General features: G+C 42.5%; 1 protein-coding gene across 6 annotated transcripts in view; it reads left to right on the forward strand.

Moving 5' to 3' along the window:
• Positions 1-21326, forward strand: part of kidins220b (kinase D-interacting substrate 220b) — a 48257-nt gene that overhangs the window by 2522 nt on the left and 24409 nt on the right. For 5 of the 6 annotated variants that reach the window (XM_071413866.1, XM_071413869.1, XM_071413870.1 and 2 more), the window contains exons 1-16: positions 3677-3911; positions 7942-8090; positions 8381-8479; positions 8685-8783; positions 12743-12841; positions 13497-13598; positions 13824-13922; positions 14642-14839; positions 15014-15112; positions 16877-16975; positions 17083-17181; positions 17354-17531; positions 17776-17940; positions 19843-20022; positions 20376-20541; positions 20904-21055. In XM_071413866.1, the coding sequence (XP_071269967.1) occupies positions 7959-8090; positions 8381-8479; positions 8685-8783; positions 12743-12841; positions 13497-13598; positions 13824-13922; positions 14642-14839; positions 15014-15112; positions 16877-16975; positions 17083-17181; positions 17354-17531; positions 17776-17940; positions 19843-20022; positions 20376-20541; positions 20904-21055 (1966 nt within the window). In that variant the 5' untranslated portion in view covers positions 3677-3911; positions 7942-7958. Of the gene's footprint in view, positions 1-3676; positions 3912-7941; positions 8091-8380; positions 8480-8684; positions 8784-12742; positions 12842-13496; positions 13599-13823; positions 13923-14641; positions 14840-15013; positions 15113-16876; positions 16976-17082; positions 17182-17353; positions 17532-17775; positions 17941-19842; positions 20023-20375; positions 20542-20903; positions 21056-21326 lie in introns of those variants that run through there. The other variant, XM_071413867.1, reaches the window with a different exon arrangement.

Here is a 21326-nt window from a genome sequence, read left to right on the forward strand (position 1 = left end):
TGTCTTCTCCGGACAAGCTTTTTTCCAGATGCCCTAAACAATCGGAAAGGGGATTCATCAGAGAAAATGACTTTACCCCAGTCCTCAGCAGTCCAATCCCTGTACCTTTTGCAGAATATCAGTCTGTCCCTGATGTTTTTCCTGGAGAGAAGTGGCTTCATTGCTGCCCTTCTTGACACCGGCCATCCTCCAAAAGTCTTCACCTCACTGTGCGTGCAGATGCACTCACACCTGCCTGCTGCCATTCCTGAGCAAGCTCAATAAACTTTAGGAGACGGTCCTGGCGCTTGCTGGACTTTCTTGGACGCCCTGAAGCCTTCTTCACAACAATTGAACCGCTCCCCTTGAAGTTCTTGATGATCTGATAAATGGTTGATTCAGGTGCAATCTTACTGGCAGCAATATCCTTGCCTGTGAAGCCCTTTTTGTGCAAAGCAATGATGACGGCACGTGTTTCCTTGCAGGTAACCATGGTTGACAGAGGAAGAACAATGATTCCAAGCATCACCCTCCTTTTGAAGCTTGCAGTCTGTTATTCGAACTCAATCAGCATGACAGAGTGATCCCCAGCCTTGTCCTCAGAATCACTGACATGAGGTCAGCTGGTCCTTTTGTGGCATGGCTGAAATGCAATGGAAATATTTTTGGGGGATTCAGTTAATTTGCATGGCAAAGAGAGACTTTGCAATTAATTGCAATTCATCTGATCACTCTTCATAACATTCTGGAGTATATGCAGTTTGTATGATGGCAACTTGAGGCAGCAGACTTTGTGAAAATGAATATTTGTGTCATTCTCAAATCTTTTGGCCATGACTGTATATGATCAAGAGTGGGTGTGCTGTTTTCCTGGCAGGCTGATCAGATTCAATGGCAGCCTAAGAGGCTGATAAGTCAGGATGCTGCCTTGTAGGCTGGCTGCAAGAATCTTTACCTATGAAACAGCCTGCCAGGAATAAAGCTCACCCTCTGGATCAGATATGTATCTGCCTATAAAGCACTTTGACAGGTAATCTGCCTGCAAGGAGCCTTACCTATGAAACAGCCTACAGGGAAGCATTCTGATTTATTAGCCTCTAGGGTGTTCACCAATAAAATTATAAATTAATTCAAGGTTTATACAAATATGTCCATTCAATAGAGAATTCTGTCAGAAAAACAATAGTCAAACCCCATGTCTCTCCCATATGGTGCAAACGTTACAGACGATTTAGTCTGAGAATTTAGCATGTTTAGAGTGAACGGAATGTCCTCATAGGCACGATCAAAAAGTGGTCACTGGTCAATAGAACTCTGACATGCTGCTCTGCAGCAGAACGGCGCTAACTTTGAACGTTAACTGACAAGCTAACTAGTGGTTGCAGGTTCGTGAGTGAAAACATGGTCATTTTCTAAATGAAATCTGCTGAATACAAAACTAAATAAGGATAACTATATATTTATTTACAAAGCTAAGAGACTGAATTTCAATATCCACCCTCCGCGAAGACAATCTGTTCCTGTTTTCATTGTGTATTTCTGAGTCTTTCCCTTTAAATCACCATAGAAACAGCCCCTCTCAACAGAGTTGAATCGCCAATATAGGCAATGAATATAGCCAGTATAGGCCATCACTAGCACCTTAGAGGCTGCTGCCCTATATACATACACTTGAAATCACAGGCCACTTTAATAATGTTTACATATTTTGCACTACTCATCTCATAAGAATATACTGTATTCTATTCTACTGTATTTTAGTCTATGCTGCTCCGACATTACTTTAAATTTATGTGTATTGTTGTTAAATTGTTAGATATTACTTGTTAGATATTACTGCACTGTTGGAGCTAGAATCACAAGCATTTCACTACACCTGCAAAAAACATCTGCTAAACATGTGTATGCACCAATAAAATTTGATTTGATTTGAAAGCCAAGGATCTGGAGGTGAAAATGGCGAAGATATCAAGTTGATTTTGATTAGTCCAACCAGTGAAAACACCTCCAAATAGTACCACCTCACAAACGGCAAACATGGAAGAGCGGCGCTGTCTAAACTAGCAACTGGCACAGCAAATTAACGTTCTTATTTCATCGACACTGTCAAGTACAAGTATATTAAGGTTATAATATCTTAGAGAACAATCTAATGATTCATTCTATGTAATTTATAAAGACATAAGGCAAAGAAAACTACATTTTGACATTCATTTCGTAGCACACTCTTGAATTTTTCTCTACATTGTACAGCAGTGAGTGAATGCCCAACAGCCCCTGAGGCTGAAATATAATCTGATCAGCCTGTCTGGAATGGAGCTCACCCACAATTAGACAAGTTAACAACCAGCATACATAACAAGCTAGCGTTATTTAACCAGGTAAATTGACTGCGAACACGTTCTCATTTACAGCAACGACCTGGGGAATAGTTACAGGGGAGAGGAGGGGGGTGAATGAGCCAATCGTAAACTGGGGATTATTAGGTGACCATGATGGTTTGAGGGCCAGATTGGGAATTTAGCCAGGACACCGAGGTTAACACCCCTACTCTTACAATAAGTGCCATGGGATCTTTAATGACCTCAGAGAGTTAGGACGGACACCTGTTTAACATCCCACCCGAAAGACAGCACCCTACACAGGGCAGTGCCCTGGGGCATTGGGATATTTTTTAGACCAGAGGAAAGAGTGCCTCCTACTGGCCCTCCAACACCACTTCCAGCAGCATCTGGTCTCCCATCCAGGGACTGACCAGGAACAAAGCTGCTTAGCTTCAGAAGCAAGCCGGCAGTGATATGCAGGGTGGTATGCTGCTAGCTAACAAGACTATCTAGCTAACTAGCTAGCACACAAGACTAGCCAAGTTAGCTGCGATTGGCTGTGGTTTTGGGTGTGCACACAGCCTTGGAGACAGCGCTGCCTGTCGGGCATGTTCAGGGCTTAATGCCCCACGAGCACATTGCGTTAATTGCAAACACAGGGATCCTTGATGAGGTGATTATCGTGCAACTGAACAAGTGCTACTTTTGATTATCTCGTGATCTCGACAAAAACATTTTGTTGTCATGATCACGAGAAAATTGTGATATTTTGTTATGTAGTGATCATGAGAAAAATAAATTGTGATCTCGACATAACAAGGGACATGTAATTTGTATTCATATGCCCTCTCTTCACTTCCATAGATTCTAGAATATTTCCATGAAAATCTGTCGCCAATTGGATGGAAACCTAGTCATAGTCAGTGTATGTCATCAGAAGCTATTGAACATTTCTGCCAGGTGAATAAACCTATACACTGCCTTCAGATACCATTGATTAATGCTGCCATTTAGCCGATACCTAGGCTAGCTGCTACCCAGGCTATAGCAGCTCAGCACACGCCCTTTACTCTCCTCATAAAATGTTGGAATTTGACCCAACATAAAATAATAACCATTAGCCAGCCAGGTAAAACGTGTTATTTTCCTCACAACACAACTGCAGCTCCTTCGTAAATTAGGGTCGAGAATGAATGTGATACCAAACAAGGGAATTTATGAGAGCAATAACCTGAAATGTGTAAACACATCCACAACACACACAAAAAGCTTTGACATAATATTACATATTTCCTAGTCAGTTAATAAAATATGCTAATTTTTGAAGTTGCGGTTTTAGTAAATGGCTAATTCAGCTTGTACAGTATCGACCCCGCATCTTTCCAACATTTTCTTCTCAGCGCTCCCATACGTCACAGTTTGTAGGCGGGGAGGATGAGTTGACGAACAGTGAGGAAACCACCCTGACGTGCTGTTTTTCTGGTCCACTAAAATGGCTGTTGTCGAGGATGGGGAATAAATAGCCTGTGAGCCTTTACACGCATATAAATCGAGGATTGAGACGACAACACCGAAGTGTGGAGCATTTATATACGTTTTACTCCAGAGGTATGTGACTGAGAATCGCCATTTCTCACGTATGAGCATCAAAATGCGTCCTCCTTTGATCGATGCCGTTCTATTGACAGCTCGAGCAGGTCAGAATGTTCTCTTGTTTGAGATCTGGCCGTTTAGCAAATGTCATATTCGCTATCAAACAAATGTTATCAACTAATTATGGTCATTGACATTTATTAAAAATACAGCAATCAATAATGGTCGCAGTCAGGAACGAAAAGCTAGCTATTTATTTTATTTTAGAAGATGTTAGCGCGAGAGCGCGCTAAGCTACCATTCGATGGTTTAGGTAGCTAACGTTAACATTCGATAGGGATAAATAGATACACTCGATCTAAATGTTGTTGGAAATTGAAATTAGCTAGCCCCTATTGGTCGAACGAGTCATTTTTGAAACATCCTGATTGATGATGATGATGATGATGAGTTTAGTAGCCGGATGCATCGTATCAATACAACCAGTGGTGTCGCACATAAACAATGCATCATTTATGTAAATCTCTAATTTCAAAACCTTGCATTATTATTTTAAGTTATTTTGAGGTACCATCCAAGCTTATATAATTTCTCTATGATTACTTTGCAGTACCTTTGCTTTCGGAACAGAGAAGCACAAAACATAAATAGATACAGCATAGTCTCAACATACAGAAACAATGCAGTAGGTTAAACGTTCAATATTCATATTTATAGATTAGCCTGGCTGCATTCACATCAGCCAATTCTGATATTTTTTCGACTATTTGGTCTTTTGACCAATCACATCAGATCTTTTCACATCAGATTTTTTGTGAGCTGAATTGATTGCTCAAAAGACCAATAAGTAAAACATTTTTTATCAGAATTGGGCTGCCAGTTTAAAAGCAGCCATATTCCTTCTATATTCTCCAGGGGTCTCATTTAGAGCACCAATCAATGTCAATTAAAATCTGCGTTTTAAACCATTTCACCTGTATTTTATATTGAAAATCAACTGTGTTTTTTTTTCCATCATAGAGGGATCAGGGGTACGCAACTATATTTGTACTTCACATAACATGCAACACATTCTGCAGAAAATGGCTTCGTTTTTATCAGATGACAACACAATTTGGCTATCAGCCACAAATACATTTGCTTACAGTGAAAAAGCAAGGTCTTTTTTGATCATAGAAAGAAAACAGGCAGCTACATTTCCTAATGCTTTTAAGTTAATCATCCATTTTACCAGAAAAATGTAGGCTAGACTGAGAAAAGTAGCGAGAGAGAAGTGCAGCAAGATATTTCTTATGCATTTAATCATTTTCTTTGCTTGAAAACGCATAATTCTGCTTTTAACACAACCCCTGATCCTCTGCATACCACAGATACTGTACTATGTTTTACATATTCCATTTAGGGCTATTGTGTAACGATGTGTGCTGAGAGTCGGGAAGCAAGTTCAGGGAGTGCGTTTTTGAATAAATAAACGCAACATAATACAAAACATGAAACACTAACAGCACACAGACATAATACAGAAACAATAACGCCTGAGGAAGGAACCAAAGGGAGTGACATATATAGGGAAGGTAATCAGGGAGGTGATGGAGTCCAGATGAGTCTGAAGACACGCAGGTGCGCGTAACGATGGCGACAGGTGTGTGCCATAACGAGCAGCCTTGTGACCTAGAGTCCGGAGAGGGAGCACACGTGACATATAGGCTATTCGTTGTATACCACAGATAGACAGGAAGGTCTTAACGGTTCAAACCATCCTCACAACTAGGCCTACATCATAGTATTGAAGTTACCAACCGATAATGTAATAAGGGCTTTATAAAATACATTTGATTGATTGGTATTATACTCTCTAGGTCAGTGGTACCACTGGCCTATATTGGGCCTGTTTTCTCCACTGTGCTATGTCCTCTGAGCATGTGCCAGAGAGGCTGAGTGGTATCTCATCCTCATACATAATTCAATATCAGCAGCCACAGCCAGGGAGAATAGCCTAGTAAATAAGTCTAGCCAGGACCGCCGTATGAGGAGACAAAAGTTACAGAGCGAAACGAGAGTAGCCAAAAATAACACACATAGAGAACAGTAGGCCTGTTATTCCCATAGGTAAGATTGCACGGTTGTAACAGTGTAATAATTGCGCCTTGTCTTCTGTCTGTGTGCGACAGCCGACTGGTTAATGGTATTGGCAGCAATGCAGCACACGGTGATGTGTTTTTATGTTTTTCTGGCTGCCTTGCCTCCATTTTCTATTTTTTGTGGCTGCTTTCAGCTGTTGTGTTACTGTTACTGCAACAGGGTGTTGTGTGGTGGAATGCTGGAGGGTGTTTGTGTGTGAGAATGCTGGAGGGCTTGTGCTGTGCTCTCTCTGTGGTGATGGAAGGAATGCTTTCTTTACTGGCTGTCAGCCTGCCAGCAGGGCCAGGCTGGTTGATCTAGACATTGTTTCATGTCATACAGAATGGGTTTATTTTTGAGCCTTGATTAAGTGCGCCCTGCCGTGCATGTTAAGGTTATATTGTACACTGTAGGCTTGGCTGGCTGAATTGTAAGCTAAATTGTCTGTATTTGTCTGTATTGTGTCGGATAGGAATATAGTTAGTGTAATAAAACTGACCAGTTTTATGGAGAGAGTACATTATGGATAGCGCTGGCACAATTACTGAATAACCGTGTAACGACGGTTATGGATGAAGACCATCATGAAAATAAAATAAACATCATAACCCTTAAAAAATAAAATGCTGACTGCAAAAATTCGCTAATTGACATAAGAAATAAAAAGCTAATTGATGTCAATTTGATATAAGCTGTACTCATCTAGACATGACTGCAGTCAGGAGCAGAGGAGAGGTGACCGCTATTCGAACGGTTATTACGGAGACCGCTGTCATTTGGCTGGCCAATTTACCGTCATCCAGAATTCGATGACCGTCACAGCCCTAATAATGCATGATGATTAATAAACTTGTTTTAATGGTTAGGCCAGGAAGATAAATCACTTAGGCCTGTTGCCTACCTAGCCTAATGTCTTCCCCAAAGAGCCTGTGAATAGGGTAGGTAAATTGTGAACATGCACTGTTCGTTTTCATTTATATATTTTGGGGTTGTAATATTTTCTATGCCATTGGTGTGTTACCCGTGAATTTCTAGTATGACCTAGGCTACTGTATATATTTTTTCTATGACAAAAATGAATGGATAATAACATTGTAATAACACTTTATGTAGCCCAGGTCTAATAACGGCACATGTTTTGAGAAAACAAAAAAACTAAATTTAGACTAGCTGCCATTTTGTGTGCCGGTAAAATAGGAAGAAGACTGTATGCTTTGCCAAGCAGAGGGTATTCTCTGAGTGAGAAAATAAATTCATGGCAGACGATGATAGCAGCCAGGAGAACTTGAATAAACCAAGCAAACATCTCTTTCAACTCTTCCTGCTGTGACTGCCTGGGTGAAAATCCTGTCACCAAAGTAGTGAGTGAGTGGTCTTGAGTCTCTGAGTGTGATATTGCTTGCATCTGTCAGGAGATAGCTAGGCCTAGGCCTGGGCCAGGTAGCACTGGAGTGAGTCGACCCACTGGCTGTGGCCAGGGTCAGATAACTAGGCTATGTGCTCTGTTATATCTCCATCTCACATGGTCACCACCCACCATGAATTAGATTGAATAGAATGGAGCTCCCCGTGGTCAGCAGTTCCAAGCACGTTCTATTAATTATATTTCTATGGTCACTGTTTCACACTGCTTTCTATATAAAAATGTAGATATAGTCTTGCCTTTTATAAATGAAAGGTAGCCTATAACAAGTGAGGGGAAAAGCATGTACGTTGCTGTTATTGGTGCTAAGCTGTATATTGTGTTTATTACATTTTTGTTAGCTTCCCATGACTAGTATCCTGTCTTTCTGCCACAGAACTAGAATGAGTAGAACAGGGGTTCCCATTGGAGTCAATTATACCATAATGAGTGGTTTGGCAGCCTTCTTGAGTGTACGCATTGAAGTGAGGCGGTTTATTTCTATGATCTCTCACCATGAAGGAGAAGTAGCTGCAGCCATGGACACCACCACCTCCATCAAGATGACCACTCTGGCCATCCAGAACCTCTTCAGCTACGTGGAGGAGGAGAACCTGGCAGCACTCAAGGCCCACCTGGACAAGTTCAAGGAGGTGGATGGCAGGAGTGACGTGAGTATCCTCATACTATCTAATAGGCCTACAGGTCTACTAATCTAGCTATAGTTATTATATATAGGCTGTGTTCTAAATGGCACCCTATCACCTTATAGTGTGCTACTTTTGACCAGAGTTCTATGGGTCCTACTCAAAAGTAGTGCCCTATACAGAATAGGGTTCCATTTGGGAAACACAGTCTAATAAAGGTAGTCTAATGAAGATTGGGTCTATTACTGTATAAAGAGAGATCATTCATTGTATTAGGTCTTTCTAATTGCTTGCCTTTGTCCCCTCCCTTACAGAATGGGCAGACACCCCTGATGCTGGCTTCAGAGCAGGGCAGTATTGAGATAGTACAGGAGCTCATCAGGAGAGGAGCCAATGTTAACCTGGACGATGTGGTGAGTAGGAGAGCTCAATGGATAAACACACACACCCGTTAATTTCAAGGCCGACATGAATACATTCAGTTCAGTATGACAATCATTGGGAATGTGCCAATCACTGTGAACTTTGCCGGAGGTCTCCATAGTAACGGTAATCATGGTCGTCTCCCTGTTTCCATGGTGACCGGTATGATGTGATGTGGTATTCTCCTTTCCTCAGGACTGCTGGTCTGCTCTGATCTGTGCTGCTAAGGAGGGCCATGTAGATGTGGTGAAGGAGCTGCTAGACAGCAGTGCTTACATGGAACACAGAGACATGGTGAGACACTCAGTCAGTTCAACTGGCCACAATCAGTAATAACTGTAATGTGTTGGTGATCGTATAAACTTGAGTTGTATGCTTGTTCAGTCCACCGCAGTTAGTACTTTCAATAAAAACACAGAGTTTTTAGTCTTTGTTTCCATTGAACATGCCATAGAAATAAAGGCCTTTTAATTAATTATTTAAAGAGTGCCTTGGTCCTCCTTTCTTTTTGATGACCAATTTACACCTCTTACCAAAGAGCACCTTCTGTCTACCAAAATCCACTATTGTGTACTAGAGGTCGACCGATTATGATTTTTCAACGCCAATACGGATTATTGGAGGACCAAAAAAAGCCAAGACCAATTAATCGGCCGATTTAATATTTTTTTACATTTTATTTTATATAAAAAAAATATATATAACATTTTTAAAAATGTGCAATATGTGTCATGTAAAAAAGCTAACGTTTAAGTTCCTTGCTCAGAACATGAGAACATATGAAAGCTGGTCGTTCCTTTTAACATTAGTCTTCAATATTCCCAGTTAAGAAGTTTTAGGTTGCAGTTATTATAGGACTATTTCTCTCTATACCATTTGTATTTCATATACCTTTGACTATTGGATGTTCTTATAGGCACTATAGTATTGCCAGCCTAATCTCGGGAGTTGATAGGCTTGAAGTCATAAACAGCGCTGTGCTTCAAGCATTGCGAAGAGCTGCTGGCAAACGCGGGAAAGTGCTGTTTGAATGAATGCTTACGAGCATGCTGCTGCCTACCACCGCTCAGTCAGACTGCTCTATCAAATATCAAATCATAAACTTAATTATAATATAATAAACATACAGAAATACGAGCCTTAGGTCATTAATATGGTCAAATCCGGAAACCATAATTTCAAAAACAAAACATTTATTCTTTCAGTGAAATACAGAACCGTTCCGTATTTTATCGAACGGGTGGTAACCCTAAGTCTAAATATTGCTGTTACATTGCACAACATTCAATGTTATGTCATAATTATGTAAAATTCTGGCAAATTATTACGGTCTTTGTTAGGAAGAAATGGTCTTCACACAGTTCGCAACGAGCCAGGCGGCCCAAACTGTTGCATATACCCTGACTCTGCTTGCACTGAACGCAAGAGAAGTGACACAATTTCCCTAGTTAATATTGCCTGCTAACATTAATTTTTTTAACTACAGTTGATGTCACGACTTCTGCCGAAGTTAGCCCCTCCTTGTTCGGACGGCGTTCGGCGATCGCATCACCGGCTTTCTAGCCATCGCCGCTCCATTTTTCGTATATCCATTTGTCTTGTCTTGTTTCCATACACACCTGGTTTTCATTTCCCCATTAAGCTACTTGTATTTAACCTTCTGTTTCCCATCATGTTTTGTGTGTAATTGTTTTCATGTTAGGTGGTGTTAGTTTACGCGCTCTATTTTTATGTTCCGTTTTTTGAGCGCGTTTGATTTATGTAGTGCTCTCATTTTTTGGAACTATAATAAAAGTGCCTGTTCATTATAATCTGCTCCCCTGCACTTGACTTCGCCTCCTATACACCATCCTGACAGTTGAAGTCGGAAGTTTACATGCACTTAGGTTGGAGTCATTAAAACTCGTTTTTCAACCCCTCCATACATTTCTTGTTAACAAACTATAGTTTTGGCAAGTCGGTTAGGACATCTACTTTGTGCATAACTGTCACAGTTCCAAAAGTGGTGATGAAGGAGTCAGGCGCAGAGAGCAGGGTAGTGAGAAGCGAGTGGATTTAATATTCCAAAAGATACAGCGAGACGGCTACGCCACACATACAAGGGCGCGTCAAGTAACAGTACAAAACAAACAGGACAAAATCTACTCGGAACAGACACCACAAGAAATAACGACACCACAAACAGAAAAACAAGCCCGCACAAAAGTCGGCGGGCCAACTGGGTTTAAATAGCCCACAATGAACCTAAACACAAAACAGGTAAAACTAAATGAAACAGAAAAGGGGATCGGTGGCAGCTAGTAGGCCGGAGACGACGACCGCCGAGCGCCGCCCGAATGGGAAGAGGCACCATCTTCAGCGGGATTCGTGACAATAACACAAGTCATTTTTCCAACAATTGTTAATTCACTGTATCACAATTCCAGTGGGTCAGAAGTTTACATACACTAAATTGACTGTGCCTTTAAACAGCTTGGAAAATTCCAGAAAATGATCTCATGGCTTTAGAAGCTCCTGATAGGCTAAATGACATAATTTGAATCAATTGGAGGTGTACCCGTTGCTTGACATCATGGGAAAATCAAAAGAAATCAGCCAAGGCCAGCCAAGAATTGTAGACCTCCACAAGTCTGGTTCATCCTTGGGAGCAATTTCCAAACGCCTGAAGGTACCACGTTCATCTGTACAAACAATAGTACGCAAGTATAAACACCATGGGACCACGCAGCCGTCATACTGCTCAGGAAGGAGACGCGTTCTGTCTCCTAGAGATGAACATACTTTGGTGCGAAAAGTGCAAATAAATCCCAGAACAACAGCAAAGGACCTTGTGAAGATGCTGGAGGAAAAAGGTACAAAAGTATCTTTATATGAAGTGCACCTGTCCTATATCGACATAACCTGAAAGGCCGCTCAGCAAGGAAGAAGCCACTGCTCCAAAACCGCCATAAAAAAGCCAGACTACAGTTTGCAACTGCACATGGGGACAAAGTTTGTACTTTTTGGAGAAATGTCCTCTGGTCTGATGAAACAAAAATAGAATTGTTTGGCCATGATGACCATCAATATGATTGGAGGAAAAATGGGGAGGCTTGCAAGCTGAAGAACACCATCCCAACCGTGAAGCACGGGGGTGGCAGCATCATGTTGTGGGGGTGCTTTGCTGCAGGAGGGACTGGTGCACTTCATAAAATAGATGGCATCATGAGGGGGGAAATTATGTGGATATATTGAAGCAACATCTCATGTCATCAGTCAGGAAGTTAAAGCTTGGTCGCAAATGGGTCTTCCAAATGGACAATGACCCCAAGCATACTTCCAAAGTTGTGGCAAAATGGCTTAAGGACAACCAAGTCAAGGTATTGGAGTGGCCATCACAAACAAAGCCCTGACCTCAATCCTATAGAACATTTGTGGGCAGAACTGAAAATGTGTGTGCGAGCAAGGAGGCCTACATACCTGACTCAGTTACACCAGCTCTGTCTGGAGGAATGGGCCAAAATTCACCCAACTTATTTTGGGAAGCTTGTGGAAGGCTACCCAAAAAGTTCGACTCAAGTTAAACAATTTAAAGGCAATGCTACCAAATACTAATGGAGTGTATGTAAACTTCTGACCTACTGGGAATGTGATGAAAGAAATAAAAGCTGAAATAAATCATTCTCTACTATTATTCTGACATTTCACGTTCTTATGGTTAGGTACATTGGTGTAACGATTGTGTTTTATTTGCGAATGCGCTTTTGTTAAATCATCACCTGTTTGGTAAAGTAGGCTGTGATTCGATGAATCTAATTGATTATATGCAATGCAGGACAAGCTAGTTAAACTAGTAATATCGTCAACCATGTGTAGTTAACTAGTGATTATGTTAAGATTGATTGTTTTTTATAAGATAAGTTTAATGCTAGCTCCTTGCTGCACTCGCGTAACAGGTGGTCAGCCTGCCACGCAGTCTCCTCGTGGATTGCAGTGTAATCGGCGTCCAAAAATGCTGATAACCAATTGTTATGAAAACTTGAAATCGGCCCTAATTAATCGGCCATGCTGATTAATCGGTCGGCCTCTGTTGTGTACCTTAGCAGCACTTCCCTTCTTTTTTCTACACAAACACAGATCTATTTAATGTACATGCTTTCCAATGTACAGGCTAGGTTTGTAATGTTTTTGTGTTAAAGCCCTAAAGGTACTGTAATGTGTGCAGGAGAATGTTTTTGTACAGCACTTGAGGTTGTGTGTTTGGTGTTCTGCAGGGAGGCTGGACGGCCCTGATGTGGACTGCCTACAAGGGTCGCGTGGAGGTAACCAAGGTTCTCCTTGACAACGGAGCCAACCCCAACACTACTGGACAGGTGAGCAGTCATCATGACCCGTCTCAGACATTTTACATTTTAGTCATTTAGCAGATGATCTTCTCCAGAGCCACCTACTGTTAGTGGTCCCGTTTGGCTCAGTTGGTAGAGCATGGCACTTGCAACGCCAGGGTTGTGGGTTTGATTCACACGGGGGACCTGTACGAAAATGTATGCACTCACTACTGTATAAGTCGCTCTGGATAAGAGCGTCTGCAAAAAATGACTAAAATGTCAAATGGATTCATCTTAAGATAGCTAGGTGAGACAATCACAGTCGTAGTAACTACATTTTTCCTCAATAATGAATATTAAACATACCAAATAACACAGCAGAAACCAAAGGCACCAGAGGTGGTGGGGCCCAGGAGGCATGCGTCCATCTTGTTACCCATAACTTCCAACGTATCAGACTCCATTACCCCCATGCTCCTGGAAACAACCACACCTCTGGACTGCATTCCCTCCTGTGGGCGGCCTTTAATTCATGGCTATTCCCCATGTATTATACACATATTTATGGGTGAAGAGGGATACACTATTCCCCATGTATTATACATAGGGTAATACATCCAAAAGTAGTGCACTGTGTAGGGAGTAGGGTGCCATTTGGGACTCACCCTAAGTCTCTTTCTCGCTCTCTCTCTGCCATCAGCAATACAGTGTGTACCCCATCATCTGGGCAGCAGGCAGAGGTCATGCTAAGATCGTCCAGGTCCTGCTGGAAAATGGAGCCAAGGTCAACTGCTCTGACAAGGTGAGACAACAGATTGGGCAGCATAGCTGGGCAATGCCAACCTTTGGGTTAGTGGTGGCCCAGTTTGGCCAGAAATAGTGACCTGTGCCAGTATTGATAACTGTGTGTGTGTGTGTGTGTGTGTGTGTGTGTGTGTGTGTGTGTGTGTGTGTGTGTGTGTGTGTGTGTGTGTGTGTGTGTGTGTGTGTGTGTGTGTGTGTGTGTGTGTGTGTCTTTCTCTCTCAGTACGGCACTACCCCTCTGATCTGGGCAGCCAGGAAGGGCCATTTTGACTGTGTGATGCACCTGCTGGAGAACGGAGCCGATGTCGACCAGGAGGGGGCGGTATGTTTGCAATCTACACCAGTGTTCACCAACCTTTTCTGAGTCAAGATCACTTTCTGAGTCAAAATGCATGCCGATCTACCGCTCTGATTTTTTATTAACATGACTTAAAAAACGTAAGCCTATGCAACATTAACCAATTAAAAACAGTACTGTAGCAATGAGGTTTGTGCAGTAAGCTATAGGCCCAATACATTATCGCTGCATATTGGCTTTGCTTGAATTTACCTGCCAATGCATTGTTGTTCAGGACATTTTTTATAATTATATTTCAAAATTTGATGTAGGCTTTGTGATCACACTGGTAATAAATACATTGTTGTATTACTTGTGAGGCACAGCTGAGTGAGCATACATTTAAATAATTAGCTCTTTATTTTACTGGGCTGATGGTACCTGCATCTGATGGTCAGACTCAGCGGAGGGAGAGAGCAGCAGACTGAGGGTCCGTCTCTCAACATCCCTCCGGTCTACACCTCTCACTGTTTTATCATCTGTTTTAAAGTCCTAGAGAAAGGCTTTGTACATCAAGCGTAGTTACTTTGGATTGATTTACTATCATCGTAATCACACGGCTCTCTCTACTCCTCTCCTCATGCTATCCCTTTCCTGTCCTCCTCTGTCTCTCTTTTCTCCCTTTGTTCTGTCCCCCCCCCCTGCTCTCTCTTTCCACTGTTCCCTCATTCCCTCCCTCCCTCTCTCCATCCCACTCCACGTAGAACTCGATGACAGCTCTGATTGTGGCAGTGAAGGGAGGTTTCACTGAGGTGGTGAAGGAGCTTCTGAAGAGGAACCCTAACGTGAACATGACGGAAAAGGACGGAAACACAGCCCTGATGATCGCTGCCAAGGAGGGCTACACTGAAATAGTACAGGACCTGCTGGACGCTGGCACCTACGTCAACATACCAGACAGGGTGGGCAAAGGAGCACACGCAGACACACATTTTGTATTATAGGTGCTGTATTGAGATGTGGATGTAGTGTGTATGCTGTATGGTGATCTGTTTGTGTGTGTGTGTGTGTGTGTGTGTGTGTGTGTGTGTGTGTGTGTGTGTGTGTGTGTGTGTGTGTGTGTGTGTGTTGTACAGAGTGGAGACACGGTGCTTATCGGGGCAGTGAGAGGAGGCCATGTGGAGATAGTGAGGGCTCTGCTGCACAAATACGCTGATATCGACATCAGAGGACAGGTAATGAGTCTGACACCTGGCTACTTCAGCTAAGACACATACCGTGCATCCAAAATTGCACCCTGTATCCTATATCAGAGGTTCTTCAACTTTTTCAGCCTGGAACCCAAATGAGAAATTCTGTGTTTTTCGGGGACCCAAGCTTATGAAAACATGCAACTATACGTAAATATTGGTACATTACATTGCTCTTATGCCTAAAACAAATGCAATGTAGATAGAAACACATAACAATAAAATACCCATATAAATAGCTAATCATGTTTATTTTTCCCATTTAAAAACTCTCTTATTTATCTGTCTCGGTTGGAACTGTGACTGTTAAAATACAATACTTTTTATTTTGAACTGGAATAAACTGATTGATCACATCACACAGATGTAGACCAGAAAACACACACAGTCCTAATGAGAGGTGTGTGGCTGGTTGAAGTTTTCAACAAGCAGGTCTATTCTGGGCTCTGTTTTTGACAGTGCAACCCAGAGGTCATGCTCAGTATTGAGTCTGTTTCTGTACTTGTTTTTTAAGTACGTCAGAGTTGAGAACCCTGACTCGCATAGGTATGTGGTGCCAAACTGGACCAGAACATCTACTGCTTTCTCAGTCAGACAGGAGACCGCTTCCTGCTGTAGATGAGCAACCCAGAACTGTGTGACTGAGTGTGTTTGCCTCAAAAAGCATCTCGCTTCAATCAGTTTGTTCCAGTTCAGAATAAAAAGGGTTACTTGTATTTTAACAGCAACAGTTCCAATCTAGACTTGTTTTCCACAATAATTTATACAGTAAGATGTACAGTAGGTACTGTTACTTAGGGTTGCACTATCAGTATCTAGCTAGCTTGCTTTGGCTAAAGTTGACGTTAGCTAGCTAGCTATTAGCTGTGTACAAGGGGATTGTTTGAGAGAGAAATTCACATCGACTACTGTCAGAGATAATACTCCCTTATTTCTGCTTATCATCACCTGTTATAAAATGACAACAATGCCTTGCTGACTGACTTGAATCGACTTCCACCGTCGAAGCACTGTTTCCTGAAGTATTCTGCCCTGTTCTGAAAGAACTCCCTGGGTTTAACTTCATGCTGTGGATGTTTGGTCAGGGTGTGTCATTTAATTTGTTCATTTTGAGAGACTCATTACGAAGCACTTCCCCGCACAAAACACATTGTGGGCGCTCTTCGTTATGTCTCAAAATGTGTGTGAAACCAAGAGAGAGAACTATTTGCTTCGTGATGATTGAGCTCGGTCAGAACTTGTGGCTAGCTTGAGTCCATTCGATGGCGAGTGGGAATGACAAGTCAGTGGCTGACAGCGCATCGTCTAGTGCTGAACGACAACGCTGCGTCGTGTGGGTCGCAGAGTGATCTTCAAGAAATCTGCCGAAAAAGGATCCGGCAAACCAGGAAGCATACGCACTCTCCCTCCCACTCGTGCTGCTGCCAACTGAGCAGAGACACAGCTGCTAAGCAGAGAGTGCACTGAACAGATAGCACCGTTGCACTTGGCCAAATCAATTCCAGTAATTCATAAAATAATTATTCATTTACTCTGACACTTCGCGACCCAAACCCACACTTAAAGAAAGGCTGCCCTATATAGTGGACTACTGTTGACCAGGGCCCATAGGGAATCTGGTCAACAGTAGTGCACTATTTAGGAGATGGTATGCCATTTGGGATGGAGACACACAGTACTACATTATAGAAGAAGGTACATACAATTCACCTCAACTGCCTTACAACAATACATTTTGACCTCTTGTAGGATAACAAGACAGCCCTGTACTGGGCCGTGGAGAAAGGCAACGCCACCATGGTGAGAGATATCCTTCAGTGCAACCCCGACACAGAGACCTGCACCAAGGTAAGAGGCAACAACCATATTTCACTATGTGACAACCCAGGCACATACACAGCCACCTACTGTAGTCACTGTTCTCCAAACCATAATCATGTGTTTTTTTGTCTCAGGATTCAGAGAGCCCTCTGATCAAGGCCATTAAGATGAGGAATATTGACATAGTGGAGCTTCTGCTGGACAAAGGAGCCAAGGTGTCAGCTGTGGATAAGGTACAAGATATTTAGCCATTTAACCTTTATTAAACCTAGCATCCGAACGACCTGTACAATAATCTATCGCCGTCCATATGTAATGTATAACAAACCATATACATGGCACACAGAATGTCAAAAAGACACAAGTTATGTAGATATAAGTCTGATCCTACCTGTCTCCCGTTAGAGAGGCGACACCCCTCTCCACATCGCCATACGTGGCCGGAGCCGCAGGCTGGCGGAGCTCCTCCTCCGTAACCCGAAAGATGGCCGCCTGCTGTACCGGCCCAACAAGGCCGGCGAGACGCCCTACAACATCGACTGCAGCCACCAGAAGAGTATCCTCACCCAGATCTTTGGAGCCCGTGAGTATCCTTTCTCTCCGGAAGCTCGGTCAGTGACTTTCGACGGTGAAAATCTAGTAGAATACCATAAAGGACGTTACCTGTGTGATGGAGTCGATAAGACTGGGAGTCACATTTTAGCCACTGTTCTCTGACAATATTACTTATATAAATATTGTGGACTTGTAACCAAATAAACGGTAAATAATGTAGATATTGTAGAGCTGTAAGTAACCTCATTCCATCTGTCTGTGTCCCCTCCAAGGCCACCTGTCCCCTGCTGAGTCTGACGGAGACATGCTGGGTTATGACCTGTACAGCAGTGCCCTGGCAGACATCCTCAGTGAGCCCACCATGCAGCCACCCATCTGTGTGGGCTTGTACGCCCAGTGGGGCAGCGGCAAGTCCTTCCTGCTCAAGAAACTGGAAGGTAAGGAACTAAAACAGAATTAAGAGTATTCATTATTTTTTTTACCCCCTTTTTCTCCCCAATTTCATGGTATCCAATTGTTAGTAGTTACTGTTTGTCTCATCGCGGCAACTCCTGTACGGACTCGGGAGAGGCGAAGGTCGAGAGCCATGCGTCCTCCGAAACACAACCCAACCAAGCTGCACTGCTTATTAACAGCGCGTATCCAACCCGGAAGCCAGCCTCACCAATGTGTCGGAGGAAACACCGTACACCTAGCGACCTGGTCAGCGTGCACTGTGCCCGGCCCGCCACAGGAGTCGCTAGTGCACGATGAGACAAGGATATCCCTGCCGGCCAAACCCTCCCTAACCCGGACGATGCTGGGCCAATTGTGCGCCGCCCCATGGGCCTCCCGGTCACGGCCGGCTGCGACAGAGCCTGGGCTCGAACCCAGAGTCTCTGGTGGCACCCGGGAGGCCCCTTAAGAGTATTATTTATACCAGGGGTTCTCAAAGTGGGGTCTGTGGCCAGATCTCAAAATATAAATATATATGTCAATTTTCTTTTACATTTCATTTTTCTAGTGTGTCATTTTTGAGTTACTCTTATTGTAAACAAGAATGGAATACATTTCTAAATACTTCTACATTAATGTGGATGCTACCATGATTATGGATAATCCTGAATGAATTGTGAATATTGATGAGTGAGAAAGTTACAGAGGCAAAAATATCATACCTCCAAAAAATGCTAATCTCCCCTGTTATTGTAATGGTGAGAGGTTAGCATGTCTTGGGGGTATCATATTTGTGCTTTTGTAACTTTTCGTAATCATGGTAGCATCCACGTTAATATAGAAGTGTTTAGAAACATATTGTATTCTTATTTACAATAAAAGTGACTCCAAAATGACACAATATACTTATTTACCATTCATTTCTATTGGGCTCAAAATAATCTGAAACACAACCAAAACAAACAGCAATACCATCCAACAAGTTTGCGTGCTAGGAATATTGGACCAAATACTAAACTTTTCACTACTTCAATTCACATATAAGTGAATTTGTCCCAATACTTTTGGTCCCCTAAAATAGGGGGGACTATGTATAAAAAGTGCTGTAATTTATAAACGGTTCACATAAATATATTTTTTTAATTAAATCTGACAGTCTGCACTTTAACTTCATAGTCATTGTATCATAAAAAAAGTCATTTGTATCATTTTCATATACTTTTTTTTTTATTATTTCCCAAAAATGTGTCACTGTCCCAATACTTTTGGAGCTCACTATCTCTTTCTATAAGGCAGTTTGCTTGCCATTGCTCCACTCACTTCTATAGAGGAGTCTGAGCGTTTATGATACTGCTCAAATAGGACAGAGCTCACCGGTCAAACCAAAAAAGTATGATATGTTAAAGGAGTAGTTCACTATTTTTCAACTTGATGTTAGATGGTTCCTCACCCTGAAACTAATTTATGGGCCAAGAGAAACGGTAATCCATGCTAAAAGGTTCTTTAAACAGCCAATGCAACCTTAGCCATCACAAGCTAACAATCAATGGAAGTGATGGGGGCATGTGAGCATTTAGAGAATATATGTCTAAATCACCTGAAATCAACTGCATATTTGGTTTGATTGATTTGGCAATAAAAAAAATAATAGATGCTCACATGTGATGGCTAAAGTTAGCTGAAGTTTGTAGTGGCTGTTGGATTAACTTTTCTCCTGGCCAATAGATTACTTTCAGGGTGAGGAACCATCTAACATTAAGTTGTAAAATAGTGAACTACTCCTTTAACAATATGTTATACATGTTAATAATAAGATAGCTGTTAATATTAACAAATTATTTTATGAACTCATTCTCGCCTGGTCCTACTCCTCATTCACTCCTTCCTTTTCTTCCCCTCTCCAGATGAGATGAAGACGTTTGCTGGCCAGCAGGTGGAACCGTTGTTCCAGTTTTCCTGGATGGTGTTGTTCCTGTCCCTGCTGCTGTGTGGTTCTGTAGCTCTGGTCCTGGGCTTCACCGTCGACCCTAAGCTGGCCATTGCCGTCTCCCTGAGCCTGCTGGCCCTGGTCTATGTCTTCTTCGGTGAGACCGTCACTTTGTCCTCCATTTTGTATGTAGTCCAGTAGTATTAAGTTATTTTCAAGTGCCACACTAGAGGGCAGTATTATACCAGTAACAATAATGTAGTGACCTCTGGTAACAATGCAGTTAGCGATATCAGGGAGATTCGAAAAAGGATTCATACTTTTTACTGGACTTAATGCTTGAATAAACAGTATATTAACACACAGCCTATGCACTATACTGACTGGCTTTTCCAAACCCCTTTAATGACACAGGAACCGTTTTTTAACTCTGGCTGGCTTCATTTGGCCTGTAGCGGTGGTGGCTGTTAATGATCCAGTTAGGAGATAACTGTTTCCCTCGCTCTGTAGTGGTGGTGTACTTCGGCAGTCGTCGTGAGGGGGAGAACTGGAACTGGGCATGGGTGATCAGTACCCGTCTGGCACGACACATTGGCTACCTGGAGCTGCTGCTCAAACTGATGTTCGTCAACCCCCCTGACCTGCCCGAACAGACCACTCGCGCACTTCCCGTCAGGTATAACACACACATACACACGCAACCGCACGCACGCACACACATACATACACACAGACCACCTGTTCTCTGCCCATCTGGTACACAAACCCCTCCTCACCCACCCAAAATCACTATCAAATCCCTCTTAGCAAAGCCAGAAATCTAAACTTCAATCACATGCCGTATTTAACACATCAGTCCTGGATGTAATGAACTTCTTTACATCACTTCATTATATGCCTTGATTTGTTAATTATTTGCATATTATTTATGTAGCGCTCATGGAGACTTTATGAATTCCATATATAGCCGTTGTAGTTTGTGTGTGACCAATGATTTAATATGTCCACTCCTCTCCCTCTACTGTTGTATCCCTGCAGGTTCCTGTTCACGGACTACAACCGTCTGTCCAGTGTGGGAGGAGAGACCAGCCTGGCAGAGATGATAGCCACCCTGTCTGATGCCTGTGAGAGGGAGTTTGGCTTCATGGCCAGCCGCCTTTTCAGGGTCTTCAAGACGGAGGAATCACATGGTAAGGACCAGAGGAGGACAGACTACTCAATTCAGTTTACTTTATTGAATCGCCTTGGGCAAATGTGTTCTACTGTTGCCACTACTTTGAGTCACTATCAGTCACTGCATTCGTTAATACACCGTTTTCAGTAGGAACTAACAACAAAGGCTTGCAAACGTCCAACAGACAATACGAATGAATGTCCTTATTGAACAAGCTTAGTTAGTAGCCTACTTCCTGTTTCAAAATATTTGTATGCCCACGGAATACTTTATACCTACTGTTATCT

Source organism: Salvelinus alpinus, chromosome 8, assembly GCF_045679555.1.
Source record: "Salvelinus alpinus chromosome 8, SLU_Salpinus.1, whole genome shotgun sequence".
NCBI lineage: Eukaryota > Metazoa > Chordata > Actinopteri > Salmoniformes > Salmonidae > Salvelinus > Salvelinus alpinus.